Source organism: Anser cygnoides, chromosome 16, assembly GCF_040182565.1.
Source record: "Anser cygnoides isolate HZ-2024a breed goose chromosome 16, Taihu_goose_T2T_genome, whole genome shotgun sequence".
NCBI lineage: Eukaryota > Metazoa > Chordata > Aves > Anseriformes > Anatidae > Anser > Anser cygnoides.
Window position 1 is genome coordinate 16,345,485 of NC_089888.1, and position 21,238 is coordinate 16,366,722.

The window sequence follows — 21,238 nt, forward strand, 5'->3', positions numbered from 1 at the left end:
AAAAAAAAGGGGGGGGGGGCAAAAACCCAACACTCTATCCTTAACTCAGATGTGATATGGAACCATTAGGAGGATAGTTACCCTTAAGGAAGTGTCCAAAAGAATGCAGGACACTGCAGAAATTCTCCCGTTTTGAAAAGAGCAACATTGCCACCTGCTAGGGGAAGTCAAAGCACATCAGCAGGTCACTACCTCCAGGGAAACATTTCTCTGGCTATGAACAACAGAAGATAAAGGAGACAACTGAAGTCACATTCTTCTTCTGCATTGCTTCACTATTCAATTATTATCCCAAGATTTCAGCTTGGTGGAGATCATTTTTTGGAGACAACATTCAACTAAATCATAGCAGATAACATGCTTTACACAAGCTGCTGTATATCAGGAACTACTCCAAATGCGGAGTGTGATTTCAGACCCTATTCACCGATTTGATGATATGGCTCAAACCATGATTCAGTAATAGAAGTGCCAGTAAATACGTGCTATGTGAGTTATCTGTCAGATTTCTAGGACTAGGAGATGGTTATTTACATTAGTCACTTCTTGGCATAAAATGTGATTGCAGGGCTACACCAATTTAGTGTGGTCAGACATCTGCTGATGGGAGAAACAGTTCATGAACAGAGCAACAGCCGACACTGAATCACCATGATGACAGCTGAGATGCCCAAAATACTGACAAGTGCCCAAAATACTGACAAGTGCCCATAACCAGGTGCTGCAGAACTAACCACTTTACATAATTATAAGTTAAAAACGTGGTTCTCTTCCAAAAAGCATTTCTGGACGTCATGGTCATAAACACTAACTTAAAAAAAATAGGAGCAGTTTATAAATTAATGGCCAAGTCTGAAAACACACAGGAAAATGCAGAACACTCAGGTTACCTTAGCTGTTTGAGTCACCACATACACACCCCATACTTTGTGATCTGAAATCCAGAAAAACATCCAAGTCAACACCAACATTTTTACTAGTCTCCAAAACCACACTGCAGCCAATCGCCTGGAATATTCCCCAACCTGCTGAGATCAGCCATAAATTCCAAGTTTGTTCCTTTGTGTACAATTGGACAGTTATCACACATTCCCAAGTACTGTTCACAATTTTCAGAAAGCAGGGGTAAACCCAGGATACACACTTTTGCTAACACAGATACATCAGTCAGGAACAATCCCTTACCAGCTCAAGAAATAGCATTCCCTAATAAAACTGCAGTTACTCAGTTAAGGTTCTCTCCCTAATTGTACAGCATGTTTTACACGTGTAGGCTGTCCCTCTTTGCTCAGGTGCACCTTAGGAGGAATTACTTTTCACGCTGACAAAACCTCCCATCCCATCACTTCTGGTTGCGGCCACGTGTGTGAGGAGGCTGCTGCCCAAGCAGGCAGAAGAGCTCGCTGAAAGCCCCTCCTGCTCCCATGGGATGAAGGTGCCTCAGGAATGAGGGGGCTGTCTGGGCACTGCTCCCTGCTGAAGCAGTTCCCCGTACTGAGCTACTCGAGGACACAGGAAAAAGAAAAAGCAGCACAATACAATATGCATGATTTTTTAATCTGGGCTATGATGTTCTGCACATCACTAAGACAATTTCAGTACAAGGCGGAGTTGCGTCTGTCACACGTGGCGTACATCTTCAATGTACACATTTTGCACAAATCCTTGAGCTCTGCATGCAAATACAAGACTTTTTCAAGGCTACAAAAAATAACCCCTTTATTATTTTGGAGGAACCAGATGAGCATTTTTGTCCTTAACAGCCATTAACAAAAAAATTACAAAAGCGAGATACCAGATTGAATCAGCTACTGAAATGTGATAGCCCAGGACTCCCGCAGGCAGCGTTAATGGCCTCACTCAGTCACAGCACATCTCTGTTCTGAGACAAAAAAGGAAGTGACGGGAAAATGCTCCAACATTTGAGGCAATTATAAGTACATAGCCCATGTACTTAAAATAAATCACTGCTCAGAGAAAGCAACAGATTGGTAAAAATAGTCCTATGAAGGTTCTACTTTTTGAAGAATAAATCTCAAGTCAATCATGACAATTAAAATTCTTACAAGAAAATGGAAAAAAGACAAAAACAAATCACTGACGACACTTTTTAATTTAATACGACCAGTTACTTTTCCAAAGTAACTTGCAAAACCAACAGAGAGAACAAGAGGATAGGCCAGTTTCATATTTACAGTAATTCAAAAGTAATAGTGTAAAAGTTTAACTCAAATAGTTGTGACAGGAACATGGAAATGTACAAAGAATAATTTTTTAGAACATTATTAGATTTTTTTTTATATTATCTTCTTAACTATTAAAAGAATCTGTTGCATTTTTTACTGCTTAAGTCACCTGATTATAATTCACCAACTCCTTCTCAAAATGACTTGTGATAACAAAAGAAGCCACTTTTTTCTGTTTGTAAACAACGGAAACATTTGCTTTTGTCTTTCCAGATATTACCGAAGTGGCACAGCCAAGTTAACACTAATGCTCTACTCTTTACTATTAAATTAAAAAAAAGTTGGGCAAAGGGGGGGAAAAAACAGACCAAGTTAGTGTAATCATTCAGTAGGATTCTGGATGACAATCAGGAAGTAGTCCTTATCTGGAACGGAAAAGAAAAAGAATATTCTTTCATTGTTGATATTTGTTCACAGCCAAAGAAAAACATTCCTGCATTTAGCAAAAGTAACTTTGAGCATTTTTACACATCCCACCGATATGCTGTTGGAACTACTGAGTCCTGACATTTATTCTCAATAAGCAGAACAGGTTTGACATGTCAGAGCACTCATTTCAACTCTTAGGATGGAGAAGTCTCAACTTCGGAAACTTCATGCTCACAAGCCATTTGAATGTAACTTAACGTGTGCCTAAGAAATAATGGTAACTGGCAAATAAAATAATTTAGCTAAAATAGGTGGTGCAAGACAATGATTTCCCATATCTCACAGGCAGACTGCTAGGCTGAAGCAGCTATAGATGTATTTGTTCTGGAGCAATGGTTATCCCTCTTCTCTTCTTCCATATGGAAAGCTGCATATTGGAAGCTGCACCAGCATAAACCCCACAGCCTCTCATTCTAAAGCTCTGCCTTCTCCAGTCCCCACGGAGCAGCCTGCTGGAGCTGCAGTCCTCTTCTGTGCCCCCCCATCAGCACAATCCCATGACAGAGCAGATGCAGTATGAAAGGAACAAAGCTGCATTCTTGCCACATTAATGAGCCACGCTCATTTCATTGCTTCCCGTTTCATAATCTGATGAAATACTGAGGGCACCTCCTGAAGAGAAGGTGGCTATACTCCACGGCTCAGGAGTACACCTGTCCCATGCTACCTTCCCTCTTTTAAGCCAAAGAGGCGGGATGCGTCCCACAGCCAGCGTGCTGGGATGGGGTGTGCTCGGCTGTTTGGGAGCGACAGGCAGGGCAGGGGTGTTGCACCATACATACAGGAGAGATGAGACCCAGCCCTTGCTGCTGGGGATAACGCGGCAGAGAACCTCTGGTTGAGGATTAAGGGGATGAATGGCAAAGCAGATGTCATCAGGGGCTTCTACTACTGACTGTCCATCCAGGCACGGATGAGCCCTCTAGGCAATAGGGGGAAATCTTGCGATCAGTTGACCCTGCCCTTATGGGAGACTTTAACTTCCCACACAAACCGGGAATTACTGCTGCAACAAGCAAGTCTGGGACATTCCTAAAGCATGTTAAAGATAACTTCCTGCCACAAGTACTGTGTGAGCCAAGTGGGAAAGGACAACAGGGAAGGCCTTATGGGAACTGTGACAGTATGTGGGCTGTCTTTGCCATAGTGTTCATGAATTAGGTGAATCCAAAATTTTTGCTGTAATGAAGTAAGAGTTGCCACCCTGGACTTTAAGAGAGCAGACTTGAAGTTCCTCCAGGAGCTAGTTAGTAACATCCCCAGGAATGTGCTTCAGTGGGTTTAGGGGTCCATGAGAGCTGGTCACTTTTTAAGAACCACCTTTTAAAAGCCCAGGAGCACACAATCCCATTGTGTCACAAGTCAAGTAAGGGGGGCAGAAGACTTGGCTGAACAGGGAACTCCTCTTGGAAGTTGGGCAGAAAAAGAAAATACATGATCACTGGGAGCATAGTTAGGCTTCACAGGGAGATGACAAAGCTGCAGTTCACAACCACAGGGAGAAAAATGAGAAAAGCCAAAGCTCAACCTGAGTTGATGCTGGACAGCGTGGAGCGAGACAACAAAAAAGGCTTTTTTAAGAACATCAACAGCAAGAGGAGTCTAAGGAAAACATTGTACTAATACTTGATGATGATGGTCACCTAACTAATAAGAATCATGGAAAAGGCAGAGGCATCTAATGCCTTTTTTGCCTCTGTCTTTGATAGTAATGATACATCTTAGACTTACCAGCTGATACAACTGGTCCCTTACAGTTTCAGTACTCGAGTCCATGGGGCTTGACAGGATTCACCCCACAATGCTGAAGGAATTAGTTGTCATCATAGCTGGACCCCTTCCAACAATTTACCAAAGGCTGTGGGAACCTGAGGAGATCCCTGCTGACTGGAAAGTAGCCAACATCATACACATCTACAAGGGCACGAGAGAAGACCCAGAAAGCAACAGCCTGTCAGTGTAACTGGTGTTCCCCAGGGCTCATTTCTAGGGCCAGGCCTGTTCAACATCTTTATCAGCGATCTGCCGGCAGGAGTGGGACGCATCCTCAGCGAGTCTGCTGATGGCACTGAACTGGGAGGTGCTGCTGACTCCCTGCAGAGGCCTCGCAGGGGGACCTGGAGAGATGGGAGCATGGGGCAGTCAACAAAGGGAAAGGCCGGGTGCTGCCCCTGGGACGGAGCAGTGCCGGACACGGGCACAGCCTGGGAGACGCGTGGCTGGAGAGCAGCTCAGCTGGATGGGGCCTGGGGGTGCTGGGGACAGCAGCTCAGCACGAGCCAGCAGCGAGCCCTGGCAGCCAAGGGGGGAAAAAAAATATGCATTTTGGGGTGCATTAAACACAGCCCAGCCAGCCGGTCAAATGAGGCGATTGTCCCTCTGTTTTCTGTTGGTGGGGCCTCGCCTGGAATACTGTGTGCAGTTCTGGGCCCCACAGTATGAAACAGATGTTAAGGTCCTTGAGAGAGGAGGGCAACAAAGCTGGAAAAGAGGCTGGAAGGCCTGTCCTGTGAGGAGAGGCTGAGGGCACCTGGGTGGTCCAGTCTGGAGGAAAGGAGGCCAAGAGGCGACCTCGCTGCTCTCTGCGGCTTCCCGAGGAGGTGCCGGTCTCTGCCCCCTGGGGACCGATGGCAGGATGTGTGGGAAGGTCACAAAGCTGTGCCAGGGGAGGGTCAGACCGGGCATCGGGAAAATATTCTGGACTGTGAGGGTGGCCAAAGGTTGGAAGAGGCTTTCTAGCAAGGTGGTTGATGCCCAGTGCCTGTCAGTGTTCAAGAGGCATTTGGATAATGCCCTCAATAACTTGCTTTAGCTTTTGGATAGCCCTAAAGAAGTCAGGCAGTTGGACTCAAAGATCTTTGTAGGTTCCTTCCAAATGAACAATTCTAATTCAGAATTCTTGACCAGAATATCTATTAGGCTGGTTTGTTTTATCACTTAGTCAACCGCTGAACTGAAATTGCTCTCAAAACATATTCCTTTCTGGTTCTTGTGGTTTCATACTGAAAAACACAAAGCATGAGAAGCTGCAAGCTCTTTTGCATGCCCCCAAATGCTATTTAATCCTTTCTACTGTTATGGAAATGAAATGAAAACTGATTTCCCACATCAAAATATTAAACAGCAAACATAAGGTCAATGACAAGAGTCTTCAACTGAAGAAAGTAAACAATGACAAACTCTTTGGAACAGAATAGACTATATATTATAGAGAACAGCAGCATGCAGAACTCATTTCTCAGGCTCAGTCTCTACACCACAAAACAAGCAATACCCAACTATGGCAAATCTCACAAGAAAAGCATTCTGCTGGATTCTCTGATGCCTGAGTTCACCCCACTCCCTCTTACCTGGTGCAACCATGATTTCATTTTTCTTGGAGCGGATCCGCAGGAATGTGAGGTCATTTTGGGGATCAATGTCTCGCACAGTGCTCCTTGCCTTCATGATGAAACTGTGCATTAGGCCCGCATATTGGATCGTTGTGGAGTTGTCCATAGTACTTTTGATAGGAATACCTGCAAGAAGCCACCACAGGGACAGCAAGGGTCAGTAACAAAACTCCAGAACTACCTTTCCTTTGGGTATCACCACGTCCAATTGTTGTGGCCATTGAACCTATGCAAGTGTTATAGCTGTAACAAGGGAACGGGATTAAGAGTGTTCTTTTTAAGGCTTAAAAGAAGAATGTGAACAGAAATAAGATGTGCAGAGGCTACATTCTGTAACCACGGCTGTGAAAAGTACGGTTTACCTCTAGTCGTATCAGTGATTTACTTTTGCTTTTTCAGTTATTCACCTGAGGTGTAAAATTAGAAATAAATAAAAACAAACCCAAGTATTTTAGGGGGAGAGTGGAAATATCAACATTTCAGGTTTGTTTCCTGATGGGGGACAGCTCATCTTTTCAGACAGATTCCTGAATATCACAGCTAAACAACAGTCACGTAAGCTAGGCTGGGATCGGTGTTGATTCTAGAGGCCGTCAGTAGCTGCATCCCACAGATACAAAGCTGAAGCTTTTAGGCACAGCCGTAACAGCTCATGCAGTCCTGCAAGGTTCAACTCCTGTGCACCAGCCAAGAATGCAGACACAATGCACGCTGTTTGGCCAGAGCCTTCCCTCCTTTATACTGCTGCCACCCATCAGATGCATTTCCTCATAAAAAGCCAGCCAAAATTCAGCTCACATATCAGAAGGTTGATGCAATAGCCTACTACCAAATACTATCATGGCAGAAAAACCACAGCAGGTGTACGTTCAAGTAAGCATACTTCAGCCTGGAGAGCACAAACCATTATTAACAATCATGAAAAAGCAGCAAGCAGGAACACAAACTGCATAACCAAGGGCTAAGTATGCACTGATCCAATCTTCAGTATATTCACATATAGCTGCTACTTGTCATTTTTTCTAAGGACTACTTCTAAGAAACACTCATTTTAAATTGATAATCACACAATTTTAACAAGCTGGGCTGCCCACAGTATATTTGGAGTGCTCTAAACAAGTCTGCTGCGTTGGACCCTTCAGTGGCTCCAAAGAGAGGCAATTAGCTTATGAATCCCATGAGGCCATCAGCAGGAGACAGCAGCTGTGCTCCTCATGTCTGCCAAGGCACTCTGGACATGGACAGCAGCAACATTTCAGATGTCATGAGAACTTGCAGTGCTACCCATAAAAGCATCTCAAAAAGGTGAGGCTCTGACAGACCAGTTCCAAACACTGGCATGGCACGTACAAGCTTTTGTGATTTCAGCTTCGTTGATTTCCTAAAACAATAAAGTGAGCTTGCAGAAAACCAGAAAAGGAAATTCATTTTCTCTTGTAGCCAATTATTTATCTACTTCGACTACAGTAAGTGTTTGCTAAGGAGAGACTTTAACTGCAAGTAGTACAACCAGCGGTCCTTAAACTACACGCTCAGAATAAGTTACAACCTCTGAAAGCAGACTGACACAATACCTTCAGAATTAACAACGATGATTCCTTGCACTCCTTTTTGGCTCTGAATTCGCTTCAGTGTTTCTTCCACCTCAGCCTGCAAAAACAAAGCACAAATCAAAAGATCACAGCTTCTCTTTGGCTTCAACTAATGCTTTGTAATAACGAGTCTGAAAGTAAAACTGCACGAAGATAATTCAAACAGACACTACCTACACCTCTTTACAAAGCAAGGTGTGCTTTGGTACTACCTTTTCTGCATGGCAGTTGCCTTCCATCTGCCTTCACTCATTTGTGATTATGTTCGTGTGTTTATAAACTTGGACTCCCTTCTGATCTTTCTCTCCCTCCTCCTCCCCAACCCTCCCACAACCTCAGGCATCAGTTCCTTACTGTAGGCTCGCAGCTGGAAGTCGGCTCAGTCAGTCTGCGACAGTTTAGGTGCCAAGCAAAAACCATGTATGAAAACACACGTGGAATGTATGAACAGATCAGAAAAATACATATCCTAAGTAAAAGACTACCTTCCCTTTTACCATATGAATGCTAAGAGCAATTAAAAATCAGAAAAGTGAAAGGAAAAAGAACCATGCTATGCATTTGTAATTATGATTCGTGCTGGTATAGCTACAAGATTAAAACCACCGATTTACTGCTTTGGAAAACCAACTTAATAAACAAAAAAAAATGAAGGGCAAGGCATTAATTCCATTGCCTTCTCTATAAAAATCACCATCAACTTCAGGAGAGCTTTCAGCCCCTTCTGCACATCTTTCACTGCCACAAGCCATCAACCCAAACCTGTCTGTGGGCTCTCCAGCACAGCCCTAAGATCTGACCACTGGAGCATTTCACAACTGGGTGAATCCCCTTCAAAAGGCATTTATTATATCTGATTCCCACTAAAGGAAACAGAGGCATGCAGCATCTTTCAGATCCTGCAAGAAGCAATTCAGATCAGAAGAAAAGGGGAGCTCATCTAAGCTCAGGGGAAAGGTGAGATCCACACAGGACACTTGGCCAAGATGCCACATTTGTTAGGCACTGCAAGGAACCCTCTCTCCACCTCTACCCTCCGTCAAACCAGAGGTGACTTACCCTATCACAAGACAGCTTCTGCTTCGGAGCTGTTGGCAAACTTTCTGCAGGGTTTGTTAGCATAGGTAGTTAAGAGTAACACAACCCCCTGCTACAACGATGGTACTACTGGAATTTGTCTTCACAAAGAAGTTTTTTTGTCACATACTTGAGAGAAACATTTGAGTTTAATCACTTTGCCAAAGCCCTTGGTAATTTTTGAATGCCAGACTGTTTCCAAGTGGAAGACAATGAAAGAGGAAAAAAACCTACAGCGTGCACAAATGCTGAGCAATATACAGCGGCACGCTGCTCAGTTTGAAATAATTTCCTGACTTCTTCCTAGTTGAATTCCAAGTCCTAATTAATCAAATACTTCATCAGGCCTTAACATGCCTATCTGGATGCAAACAAGCATCCCGACAGAACCGTACCCATGTTGAAATTCTTCTAACAACCAGCAGATAACCTATTTCACTGAGGGGTGAACTGCTCTGGCAGCTCGATGCTGACCAAATGCTCCTACTGCCCGACAAGCGGGAGCCTCGGGGCTCACCCAGCACCGCTGCGAGCCAGCTCCACTCACCACAGCAACAGAGGCACTACCCAGGAAAAAAAAAAAAAAAAAAAAAAAGGAAATATTGAACTTGTGACCCAAACAAAAACTTCACCTTAATAAAGGGCCGAAAAACTACAAGAGCCTGTACACGGGAAAGCAGAGATGCGCCGGGGGGAAGGAGAATAAAACCCCTTCGTGCGAGCACCCAGCTCGTACAAACGCTCAGCTGCCCGTACGGCGGCAGCCTTCGCCCCCCGGCTCTGCCCAGGAGGCCCCAGCTTCTACTCCCACCTAACAAAGGCGTCTTAACAGCCCACGCCAGTTTTCCATCCACCGCTCAGGTCAGTACCTGCTCCTCCAAAGACTTCCCAGGCACGCCGTGGGGTGTTACACACGGCAGCTGCCCGGCCGCACGTTTCACCGGGCAACAGCCTCCGGTCCCGCTACAGCAAAAAAAAACACGCCCCGGGTTCTGCGGGACGCGAGACCGAAGAAGCCGGCGGCCTTCACGCAGGCCGATTCGCCTTCCCCAGCCGCCCCAGCCTCGGGACCCCGCGGCACTGAGCCCTCAGCCCCGGGACGCCCCCCGGGCTCCCCCAGCCGCGACCCGGCCTAAGCGCGCCCCCCCCGCGGCCTCACCCACCATCGCGAGCCGCCGCCGCCGCCGCCCCGTCGCCAGTCACGGCCCCGCGCGCGTGCGCGCGCCGCTCGGCCAATCCGCGGCAGTTCTCCGGCGGCAGGGCCGGGCCACGCGCGTGCGCGGCCCCGGGGCCGTTGCGGCGGTGACGGCATCGCAGGGCGGGGAGGTGGACTCAGGAAGGCGCCCCCCCCCCGACATACTTTGGGGAAAAAACAACAGAAAACGAAAACAACACGGCAGGGTGTGTGTGTGTAGCAGAAGGCCGGCCCTTCTGGAGGCCGGGCGGGAAGCGGCACGCAGCTCCTCCCGCCGCAGGGCCCCTCGGTGTGACCCCTGTCCCCTGCCCCGGCCTGGAGCCGGCACCAGCGACCCGCAGAGGGTCACGGCGCTGGGAAGTGACCCAACGCCACGACCAGGTTGTGTGGGTATAGCAACACTGACCGGCGGCTTTGCTCCACTTCAAAAAATAAAAAAATAAAAAATCCTGAAATAGTGAAAATAGCTTCACAGCTGTACTAACAAACTCTCCCAAAGCACTACCGAAGTTTGGGTTAACACAATTTGTTAGTATGCTTTTAAGCGATTGTATCCAGAGCACAAAGCAAACAACTTCAGACTGCCCCGACTGTAAAAAAAAGGCACTTCCTATTGTATACATTTACCAGGCATAGAAAAACATAACTGGGATGTGTTGCTGCTAACAAAGTTATATTCATTGAGGCTGTATGAAGATGTGGGAAAACAAGTGAGAGAGTGAGTTAGGAGAATCCTTTCAAATAGAGGTAGAGCGCTGACACTTTTAAACTAGTGGATGCTACTCAGTGTCTTTGCTGACTATGGTGCATTGTGCAAATTAATTAAAGTAAGAAGCCCTGGGCCCCTTACCAAGGTCAGTCTCTTGATAAGAGTGTGAGCCTATCTTAAGAAACTGGCAGAAACTGGTCCTGTGGATGGACAAGAGCCAAGGAACAACTGAGTCTGTGCAAAGACAAGAGGTCAACTAGCGGTGATGAGGAAGAGTCACCAACCTTCATCCCCACGCGACCACCACCAGGAGACACTGCGCAAGTGCAGATGGGAGGAGCTTATGGAAATGACTTCTTGAACTAATTTTAACATGAAGCAGGGATGGGTTATGCATATGTATAGGTGCATTGTGAAACTTCAGGCATATGTAACTCTTTACTGCATATAACAATGGCAAGTTGCCGCATTTTCCTCGGAGGAGCCTCGGAGGAGTATTTTCCTCGGAGGAGCCTCCACTCTCAGCCACTCACCATGGGAGCAGACAAAGACCTCCTGAAGCCGTGGACAAACGGTACGTTTTACAGTACAGGAAGGGCCTGTAAGTTGTACGTGTGGCCAGGGCAGCTCATGCAGAGATGTCCGGCGTGCAGCATAGTCCCTGTATGGGAGTAGGGTACCCTACAGGCTGACCGATAGAGCGGTCAAGGGTATTTGCTGACCGACAGAGCAGTCAAGGGGTATTTGCTGACTGACAGAGTGGTCAAGGGGGATTTGCTGACCGACAGGGTGGCCGCTAGCGATCTTGGGAGTAGATCGAGCAAATCCGAGGTTACCGCTGCATCCCAGTTTTGGGAGCCAGGACAGACCTGCTAATGACTGTATAAGATGCAGAAGAGTAAGCAGGCCACTCACAGTTGTGACAGGGTTATCTGGGTAATATTTGCAGCTGCTGGAGGGATACTAACTGGAGTGTTAATAATTGTATGTCTTATTTGTAGATGTCTGGGTATCACATGTTGAAAGCATTTGTGTAAGTGTATGTGTTTGAGACAAAGTATTGTTGTGAAGTGAGTTACTCCACGAGGAACACGGCCAGAGATGATACAAACAAGTTTGGTTATTGTTTTAAGTGATATTCTTGTGGTATGAACAAGAAGTGCAAGGGGCCTCTCTGTGTGATTTCGTGATAGTGCTGTGTGAGATGCCGCATCGCTGCGAAGCGAGTGCGGAGTTCCGACCTGCGGTTCCGTATTGTCCGCGAGGGGAACGGCCGAAGACAAATGAAGCGCATGACAGACCGAAAAGAAGTGCTGTTTTATCCAAGTGTTGATTAGTGGTGCCCAATATATGGGCCCGGCGGTGTATCTTGTAATACTATTTTTCTTCTTATATGTTTTGAGTGTGACAAGGAGAAAGGCGGGAGCATTATCTAAGTAACAGTTTAGAAGTTTTGGTATTTTCGCTGTGGTGTTTCATCAGTTTCCCAAGTGTCACGAGGGGGCTGACTGATTATCAAAGTGGTAGAACGGAGAGGGTCACTTCTTTGGTGGTTCGGGCTTGAGTCCTGGGAATTTGGTAGGAAGGGGGGGGGAGAGCAAATTTATTTAGGAGGAATGTATTTAACACCTGGCCGACAGAAAGTAGCCTTAGATTGGGAACAACCTATCCTCAATACCTTTAAACCGCGATATTGGCGGGTACATACGAGTGATTCCTTGTTTTGTGTGGGCTTACTAAGTGAATGAGAAAAAGTGGCATTCGCCTTGGGTCCTGTTGAAATGTAAATTTTGTGAAAAAGGTGGTATTGTTTGACTAGAAGACAGAAGGCTGAGTGCTCTAGGTGTTTTCCCTAAGTCCTGTGGATTTATGATTGAAACAGGGCTCATTAAGAATCTGAAATAGTAAAGTTTGTATGTGGAAAGAAAAGTTTAATCCCAGAGAATTGGGACATTTGGGAAGAAGATTAGGAAAAGATAGTAAAAACCTGCAATAAAAAGGTTTGCGTGGAAATTGAAACAGGGGACAGTAACTAATAAAAAATAGTAATAAATACACAGATAAATAAAAGGGAATGTGAAATCAAGGAAATGGGTAATATCAAGAACAAAGACGTTTTAAAGAAAGCCTCCTTGGGTGCATATTGGCACATTGGAAGGATATTGTTGGAACTGGGGGCACAGAAAGCAAGAGGACTCTCATTAAGTATTGCAATCAATGGTGGCCACTATATAAATTAAATGGCCACTTTATGGATCAATCGACTATAATGCTGTCTTGCAATTAATGTTGTTTTTGAGGAGGGAAGGGAAATGGGATGAAATGTTGTGTACTGATATGTTGTTTCAGCATCTTAGAGGGAAAAGGTACGGAATTAAGTTGGCCCCTGACTGAGCCTGCGGTGTTGGCATTAGAAAAGTACAGGCTGGAGAAAGGTAAAGGAAGTGTTAAAAGGGTTGTTGAAGGTGTTAAAGGTGTGGCATGTAGTATTTGACAGAGATGTTTGAAGTTGAATGAGCAGGGAAAGAGGATGTAGGAATATTAGTAGTTCCACCTCAACCCGAGGCTGAGATCTCAAAATCACGGGTGTGAGCCCTCTGAGGCAGAGGGATCATGATGGGTCCGAGAGAGAGTTGTCCTGGAAACAGAAAAGCAGCTAACTCTTAAAACAACCTGAGTTCATGTGTGAGCTCAGATTGCCAATGGGACCTCTCAGGGAACTTTCAACGATTGCATTCCCCTGACTGACCCCCCACTGAGACCCTAATCATAATCATCCCGGAAATTATGAACGGTTATGTAAATACCAAAATCTACTTAAATTGGGAATTGAGAATCTGTTCCAACAAGGTCCAAAAGAAACCCCTATGGAATTTTTGGACCAACTTGGAAATGCAATGGAAAAGAAAAAAAAAAAGAGAAAACAAAAAAAAAACAATTTGGACCTGGCTTTGGAAGACAAACAGGCTAGCCTCTTTCTCGGGCAATCGGCCCATGACATCAGAAAGAAATTGTTTTAGGTTGCAGGACAAACTTGAAATATTCAGAGTAGGAATATCAGGGACCTGGGGCATCTACCCTAGCAGGTCCACTGGCTGAAATAAAGCTAGGGAACGAAGAGAGAGGCTTGATTTTTTTGTTGGTTAAGGAAGCTTCTTTCTCTGTGTTAATTCAAAAATTGATTTTGGAAAAGTGCTGAGTCTGTAAATGTAATGGGAGCAACTGGCCTACAGGACAAGGCATTTTTTGCAATGCTTGAAATTTAAATTGGGAAAAATGATTGGAATTCATCAATTTTTATACTTACCCAATTTGCCAAGGTCCTTATTAGGAAGGGACTTGCTGGAAAAATTGGATGCAAAAATTTCTTTTGAACAAGGAAAAATGGAAATAATCTTTTGACAAAATTAGAAAACAGTCAAGTTTGGTTCACTGTACTAGATTTAAAGGACGCCTTCTTCTGCCTGCCTGTAGCAACTGAAAGCCAGAAACTCTTTGCCTTTGAATGGGAAAATCCTATTAGAGGACGGAAAACTCAGCTAAAAAACTGACAGAAACTGGTCCTGTAGATGGACAAGAGCCAAGGAACAACTGAGTCTGCGCAAAGACAAGAGGTCAACTAGCAGTGACGAGGAAGAGTCACCAACCTTTATCCCCACGACCCCTGGCGACCACCACCGGGAGACACTGCGCAAGTGCAGATGGGAGGAGCTTATGGAAGTGACTTGAACTAATTTTAACATGAAGCACGGATGGGTTATGCATATGTATAGGTGCATTGTGAAACTTCAGGAATATGTAACTCTTTACTGCATATAACAATGGCAAGTTGCCGCATCATGTGCCTATGATTTTGGTGGGACTACCCCCCATGCTGCCCAGCACTGAATAAACATACCTACTTTACAATCTTACTGACTGTGGAGTCAGTTTTCCCAAGTCACAAGCAGAGCGAAAACCCAGTGGAAAAGGCCGCAGCAAGGCAGGTTACCTCCAGTGGGGGAGGATCAGTTGAGGAACATTTGAACTAATTGGACATAAACAAGTTCATGGGACCTGAGGGGATGTACCTAAAAGCACAAGTTGCTGCAAGGCAAATCTCCATTACCTGCCATGCAGATAATCTGCACGGTGATCAGGAAAGGCTCCTGAGGACAGGAAGAATGCAACTGTCACTTCTGCCTTCAAGAGGAGGGATCCAGGGAATGAGAGGCTTGCCTGTCTCAGCACAGTCCCTGGAAGGTCAGGGAATACCTCCTCGTAGAAGTCATTTCCAAAAACATTAAGGAAAACGTGATGATTGGGAACAGTCAGCATGGATTTGCAAAGAGGAAATCACTCCTTACTGATGTGATAGCCTTCGACAATGAGGTGACCAGCTCGGTGGGGGAAGGAAACAGCAGTGAAGGTTGTTTCTCTCTACTTAAGTAAGGCTTTCAGCACTGTCTCCCGTAACAGCCTTGTGGGCAAGCTGATGAAATACCAACTAAATTAGAGAGAGGGCTGTGAGGTGGGCTGAGAAGTGAGCTGGGAAGTGCTGTGACCAGTGGCACAGCTGGAAGCCAGTCACTAGTGGGATGCCCCAAGGGCAATACCGGTGAGGGACTGTTTAATCCCTTCGCCAGTGAGCTGGGAATGGGGCAGAGCGTGCCCTCAGCAGCTCTGCAGATGTAAAACCGTGAGCAGGAGCTGATACACCAGGTGACTAGATGACTGTGCAGTCATTCTAAGGGACCTTAAGAGGCTGGAGAAACAAGGCAGAAGACAAATCTCTGAACACACAAAGCCAGCCTACACACCCACTCCTGCCCCCCAAGAGCAGACAGACAAGTTTATTTCCACACAGGTGCTTCGTGACACAGATGGAATAACAAGACTACCAGCTCTTTTAAGTAGTTTATAAAAGTATTTGACTTACTGAGATACTGTTACAGTTACCTGAGTATTTGAAATTACAATGCAAGGAAATTTCAACAATGAATTTCAGTACAGTATTTTACAATCCAGTGCTGCTGATCCCAGTTTATTTACTAGTTCACTAGAGCACATATACACAAATAATGATTCTAGAAGAAAATCAAAAGACACCACAAAAAAAGGAGGCTGGAGATGCCAATACAACAAAGAGCTGAGATTATAAATTCAGTGCAGCATGTAACAAAAACGCAAACCAAAAATTTAGGCAATTTTTCTTTGTTTTACTTTGAGTAATTTTTTTTTTAAACCACAAGCAAACGGATTAAAAAATAAACTTCCATACTAGGTCAGATGAAGACATGACACATTTACTGTGCACTTTAGTATACTAACATTTCTTGAGCTACCCAGAACAATGAGGCTTTGTTAATTTTTAGATCAGCCAGTCAGCACTTAATTACTTTTCTCATGTCATTATCATAAGGCAAAATTGTAAACAAATGTTATTTTAATACTTGAAAATTGGGATCAATTGGCAGTTGCATATGAATATACATTTGTTATATACTATGAATTTATGCAGCTCAGGCTGCTAAAGCAGTCGGAGTAGTGAGAGACAAATTCATTAATCTCTGCTGAAAGTCCAATTTATAATCATCTATTATCTGGGATACCAGACACTGTGGGCTTATCCACATGTTTCCACCAAATCCCCATAAAGAACGGAGAAGTGCACTAGCAGTTCATATTAACAGCTTTTTATTTCTACACAACATGCTGTGAAAAAAATTAACAGACTTGTTAGCATTTACAATGCTTACAAAGAAAAATGTCTAAGTAGTCTCTACTTCCGACTTCAGAAATACTGCCAATTAAACACAGTAGTAGCCTTACTTTAAATTTTGGCTAAATCCAATGTTTCACAGATATTTTTTTCCCTCCAGCTGATTCTTTCTTTGCAGTATTTTAAAAATAATTTCTGGTGCTTGGGATATCCAGCCCCCTTTCCCCCCTCCCTAATACAGCAGAAAAGACATATAAACATGCCATTTAAATTAAAGAAAGAAAAATGGAGTAAGTGGAATCCCGGATTGCAAAAATATATACAAGCATTTACCTTTTTCCTGAACTAAATATTTCAACCATAAAAATATTAAACAGCCATACCCTATAGAACTAGGGCTAAGGCTATTTCAATTATAACTATTCTTTATTTTAAAAATATAGGGCTGAAAGCCTTTTGGGTGATATTTATACATTAACAACATTTCTAGGTTTCCTACATGAATCATGAAGCGTTATGCAGAACACAACTATTTTTCATAGTTTAATCTTGTATTATCTTGCTTAATTTAATCTCTCTTGTAAATATGTTAGATATCTAGATTTCATTGTAAGAATTAACATAAACAGAATATTTATAAGGCTTTTTTCTCCTTATGAGCTGTATGCTGTAAAATATCCATCAAATGTTTTGAAGTTGGCAGATTTTCCTGCTAGTAAAACCACAAAACCAGGTTAGTTCTCACCATCAGTGAAAATGTAAAAGAGGGTGATTCCTGTACCATCAGAAACTCTTTTCTGTTGCTTTTGTTAGAATATGCATAACAAAATTCACTCTAAGGTCTAATTCTGCTTTCCAAGCAGGCTGTATCACTTTGACCTGAAAAATCTCGAGTCAGTAGTATCTTAGATTTTCTTACGCCTGAATCATTTTTTCCATCTTGTAGTTTATACAGAAGGGATAGCAGGAAGGAAATACTCTTTTTGAGACTGGAAGTTCAGTTTTATTGTTCCCCATTGTCCTGTTTCAGCTCCAGTATATAGAAGCCTCTTAAAAACAGCTGCTGTCCCAACGCTTTGAGCTACGGTTATGCTTTAACTTGTGCTACATGGTATTTCGAGTGTCATGTTTCTTACTATGGCTAACAGCTTGTCTCACCGAAGTTTGCTTTCCTCAGTTCAGATAAGGAAAGAGCCAACCATACCCAAAAAGTGCATTCAGTCTAAAGGAGCAGTAAAATGTTTTTGTAAACCAGAAGAGAACTGAACATTGACAGATTCTAAAAGGAAGAAAAAGATGTTATTAATCCAGTAAGAACTTGCTACAAAAGTTACCAGCTATGTAAGCATCTTAGGGTGACCTAGCTTAAAAACCTCCCCCAAAAACTTCAATTCTAATTGAACTGTTTTCTGATGCTCCAACTTTTCAAAAATCTGTAATCCACATATGAACTTTCTAGTCCTCTTAGTCTTAGCCAATATTGCTTATCAGTTCATCACCAAAAATGATAGGTATTATCATTTTTTAAATCCAGTTACTTTGTACCTCTTCCTGAGAACCCAACGAAGTCTTCAGAGAAAACTGTTTGCAACATGTAAGAATAACACTGAATATAATGTCCATTAACACTTCTGACAAGAAATATCAGTCTGCAAACAGGAATCTAAATGGAATCAGTGCAATCCCAGGTGGTCTTGTCTTTTGCAAAACAAGTGAAGTACCACAGTGTTAATACAGTTTTAAAAGTTAGATGTGTTACACAGAAAAAAGTAAGAATTCTTCTGAGGGCACACAAAAACATTCCAGCAACTTTGGGCAGGCATCTATTTTGCTGAAATTAGCAGGATTGTGAACAAAAAAAAAAAAAGCAAAGCTATGCCTCAGATCTGTGCCACAGTTTCACATTCCCTTAACAGCAGTCTGAGTCCAACTGGCATGTGAGCAGACTCCAGGCAGGGAAAAAAAACAGTCCAGCCACACTTGAGTTACAAAAAAGAGCTTAAGCAATGAATTTGCTCACAGTAGGCAGAGGATGGTTAAGAGTTGGCTCTAGTAACACTGCTGTAAAGAGGTTATGATGCTGCTGCAGCATTGCAGCTACCAATGAACTTCCCAGTGCATCAGTAGCAAAATATGCTACTAAAAAGGAAAGACAAAACTATTTTAAAAAAATCTGTCAGTCATTAAGGAGACATTCTAAGGAACGAATGAGCGCCCAAAGCTGTATTAAATCTCTACTTCAGTCATAATTAATTTGTAGCCATATCTGATTGCTCTTTTGATCTCTGAAAGTGCTCAGCAGAAATCCGGAGTTAACATGGATAAAACCTCAGGATAACACCCATTTACTTACACACTAGTATTGTTAAATAAATCCAAGTCAAGTCTACTTTACAATGAAGTGTGCAACAAGCAGAAGAAGTGAAGAACATACATCAAGTTCACGTTCTTCAAGGTGCAAATCTTAGCTATTCCTGCCCAAATCCTTCTGTTTCTTCAATTGCAAACAACAGCTTTTCCTTCAACTGCTCATAATTCTTATAGGGTGGAAGGTCTAAGCGATTGAAACTGAAAATAAAGAAAAACCTTAAGTACTAGAGAATAATATAAACATTACCAAAAAAATCCATTATGGATATGTTAACTTTCCTGCGTAGATGGATACCTGGATTTACACCCAGTGATAAGCTGACTCCTGACACAAATTTATCTATTTATTAGAGCAAAAGTTAACGTACAAGCACCTGTGTTGAAGAGCAATATTTTTCCAGAAATGTACCGTACTTGGTAAGAAGTCTCAATAAGTTTCATATCTGAAATGTGAAGTTTGTATATTTTTACCAAGCACTAATGGAACTGAGTAGAAGCTATGTTTTCTTTAGGGAAGAGGAAGCCTAAATGTGGCTATTTATTTCATTATCAAGATTGAGTGTGGTGATAATAAAAGATCAGTCCCAACTTCTTTAGAAAGTACTGTTTATTACTTTAGGTTTTCAGTAGTATGCAAATCCATGGAATTTACAATGGAATCTAGTCCATGACACAAATCTGTTTTTCAGAAGCTTAACTATTATCCAACAACAAAGCTTATTGGCATAACTTGGTGTTTGCGGTCTCACAGTCCATTTAAGTATATTACCTATTTACTAAAATCTCAAAATAGATTGCCATCAGCAGACACAGAGCCATAGTAGCATTTTGTTTTATGTACTTACCAGGTATGACTTCTAGGTAACCAGTTTTCCTTTCCAACTTTTTCGATACAAAATTTTTGGGGTCCATTGCTCCCTGTAACAAATGCAAATAAAACAGCCATGGGTCTAGCTCCCTTTGTATCATCAGTAGGTAACAGATGACAACTGAGCATGAAAGACTTGAAGAAAAGATACCATTATTTAAACCGAACAAAGACATCTGTCTTTCACTATACAACTCTGTCCAGATCAAAGCATGCATGTGGTGAAATGAATAAATTTGAAGTGATGCTGAAAGAGACTCAATCAGAATCACAGAATGGATGAGGTTGGAAGCAACCTGGTTGGAAGTCACCTGGTCCAACTCCCCTGCTCAAGCAGGGACTCCTAGGAGCAGATTGCCCAGGACCATGTCCAGATCATGTATCATGTCAATCATACAATAGATATTAACTTTCCCTCCATCCGTTTTTCTCTCATAGCTCTAGTATATTCAGGACTTAAAAAACAGTATTCAGTATAAAATTCATAAAAAATATCCTTAAACATGTAGCTTGATCCTTTTCAAAATTGCCTTAGGTGTGTTATTATGCATACCCATGAGGTCAGCAAATCCTCCCACCGGTAATCTGCATGTTCCAGTAACAAACTGCAGGAGTCTCATTCTCTTCTCATTATCTATTTCTTTCACAAACTGAAAAATAATTGAAATAAACATTGATGTATTATTTAATATTCATATTTTCACATCATCCATAGTTTAGCAAATTGCACAAATGTTACAAATACGTAGATTAGCAGTAAATTCATATTTACACACAACAGATCTGTTCAGTAATTCTGATTATTGCTCACTAAGCTGTTGCTGTGCTCTGCTGTGCTTTGTTCTTCTGAAAAAAGTCTACAAACCTGCCAGAACCATAGTATCTGTCTGCTGGTCCTGGTATAATGCCGGTAGATAGTATGCCTCTGCCAGTCATTCAGATCAATTTCTTGCATTCCACATAGAAGCACCTTCAGGGGAGAAAAAGGGAAATAAACATTAAACTACAAGCTATCAGTTGCTTCTACAGCAAGAGATCAACTCCATTGTACTTAAAAGCATCTGCAATGACAGTATACTCAATTTTAAACCATTTTTAAACTTCCACAGCACATAATAATGACTGCTCACAAAAAACATTTGGAGAGGCCACAAGATAGAAATCAATACATTCATGAAAAATGGAATAGCTGTTTGCATTTAGACATTCAAACCAGGAACACATACTTGATCATTGCCCAACAATATGATTCTGTGCTAGAAATAGGATATTTTCCTTCAAAAAGTATAATAAAGTATAATTTTGATAGATCAAAAGCATCGAAAACCTGATGCACTCTATCATCCATTACGTATCTGGTTCTATTACCCTTTCTGTCAAGGTACTCATTCTTTAAACACAGGCAAATCAAATTGCTGAGGATTACAAAAGCACTTAGTCAAAAAAAAATTCTACAGGCAGAATCTTAGCCTTTAAAAATGTGTAAGAAAGCTGCAAAGATGAAAGTGAAGGAAAATACACTAACCAAATATTACTCCATAAAGTTTCCTTCAAACACCCTATAAAACAGAACTGTCAGCCTTAGTGAACCTTGCTCTTCAGACAATGACTGACATTCTGGTATTATGTGTAAAACACTAGATCCAGCAATAGCCAAAC

The 21,238-nt window shown here is 42.8% G+C and overlaps 2 protein-coding genes across 5 annotated transcripts in view; both read right to left on the minus strand.

Moving 5' to 3' along the window:
• Positions 1-1,538: 1,538 nt before the first annotated feature.
• DYNLRB1 (dynein light chain roadblock-type 1) lies at positions 1,539-10,010 on the minus strand. Of its 2 annotated transcripts, none has more exons than XM_048048973.2 (4): positions 9,900-10,010; positions 7,642-7,717; positions 6,026-6,193; positions 1,539-2,611 (listed from the first exon to the last, which is right to left on the minus strand). In XM_048048973.2, the coding sequence occupies exons 1-4, from the start codon at positions 9,900-9,902 to the stop codon at positions 2,568-2,570; spliced, it is 291 nt and encodes a 96-aa protein (XP_047904930.1). In that variant the 5' UTR covers positions 9,903-10,010; the 3' UTR covers positions 1,539-2,567. The 2 variants fall into 2 exon arrangements, with proteins under 2 accessions (XP_047904930.1, XP_013051353.1); XM_013195899.2 differs by lacking the exon at positions 9,900-10,010 and adding an exon at positions 8,719-8,796.
• Positions 10,011-15,524: 5,514 nt separating this feature from the next.
• Positions 15,525-21,238, minus strand: part of ITCH (itchy E3 ubiquitin protein ligase) — a 66,092-nt gene continuing 60,378 nt past the window's right edge. For 2 of the 3 annotated variants that reach the window (XM_048048970.2, XM_048048971.2), the window contains 4 exons: positions 20,445-20,549; positions 20,133-20,229; positions 19,557-19,629; positions 15,525-18,909 (listed from right to left, as the gene is read on the minus strand). In XM_048048970.2, coding sequence (XP_047904927.1) covers positions 18,810-18,909; positions 19,557-19,629; positions 20,133-20,229; positions 20,445-20,549 — 375 coding nt within the window. In that variant the 3' untranslated portion in view covers positions 15,525-18,809. Of the gene's footprint in view, positions 18,910-19,556; positions 19,630-20,132; positions 20,230-20,444; positions 20,550-21,238 lie in introns of those variants that run through there. The other variant, XR_007158511.2, reaches the window with a different exon arrangement.

What these genes read in the sequence shown, in the direction of transcription:
- DYNLRB1 (XM_013195899.2), bottom strand. Translation starts at nt 8,781, where the DNA reads ATGCTAACAAACCCTGCAGAAAGTTTGCCAACAGCTCCGAAGCAGAAG. An exon ending in CATCGTTGTTAATTCTGAAG is followed by an intron (nt 6,194 to 7,641) that starts GTATTGTGTCAG and finishes GGCTTCTTGCAG; the next exon opens with GTATTCCTATCAAAAGTACT. An exon ending in TGAAATCATGGTTGCACCAG is followed by an intron (nt 2,612 to 6,025) that starts GTAAGAGGGAGT and finishes TTTCCGTTCCAG; the next exon opens with ATAAGGACTACTTCCTGATT.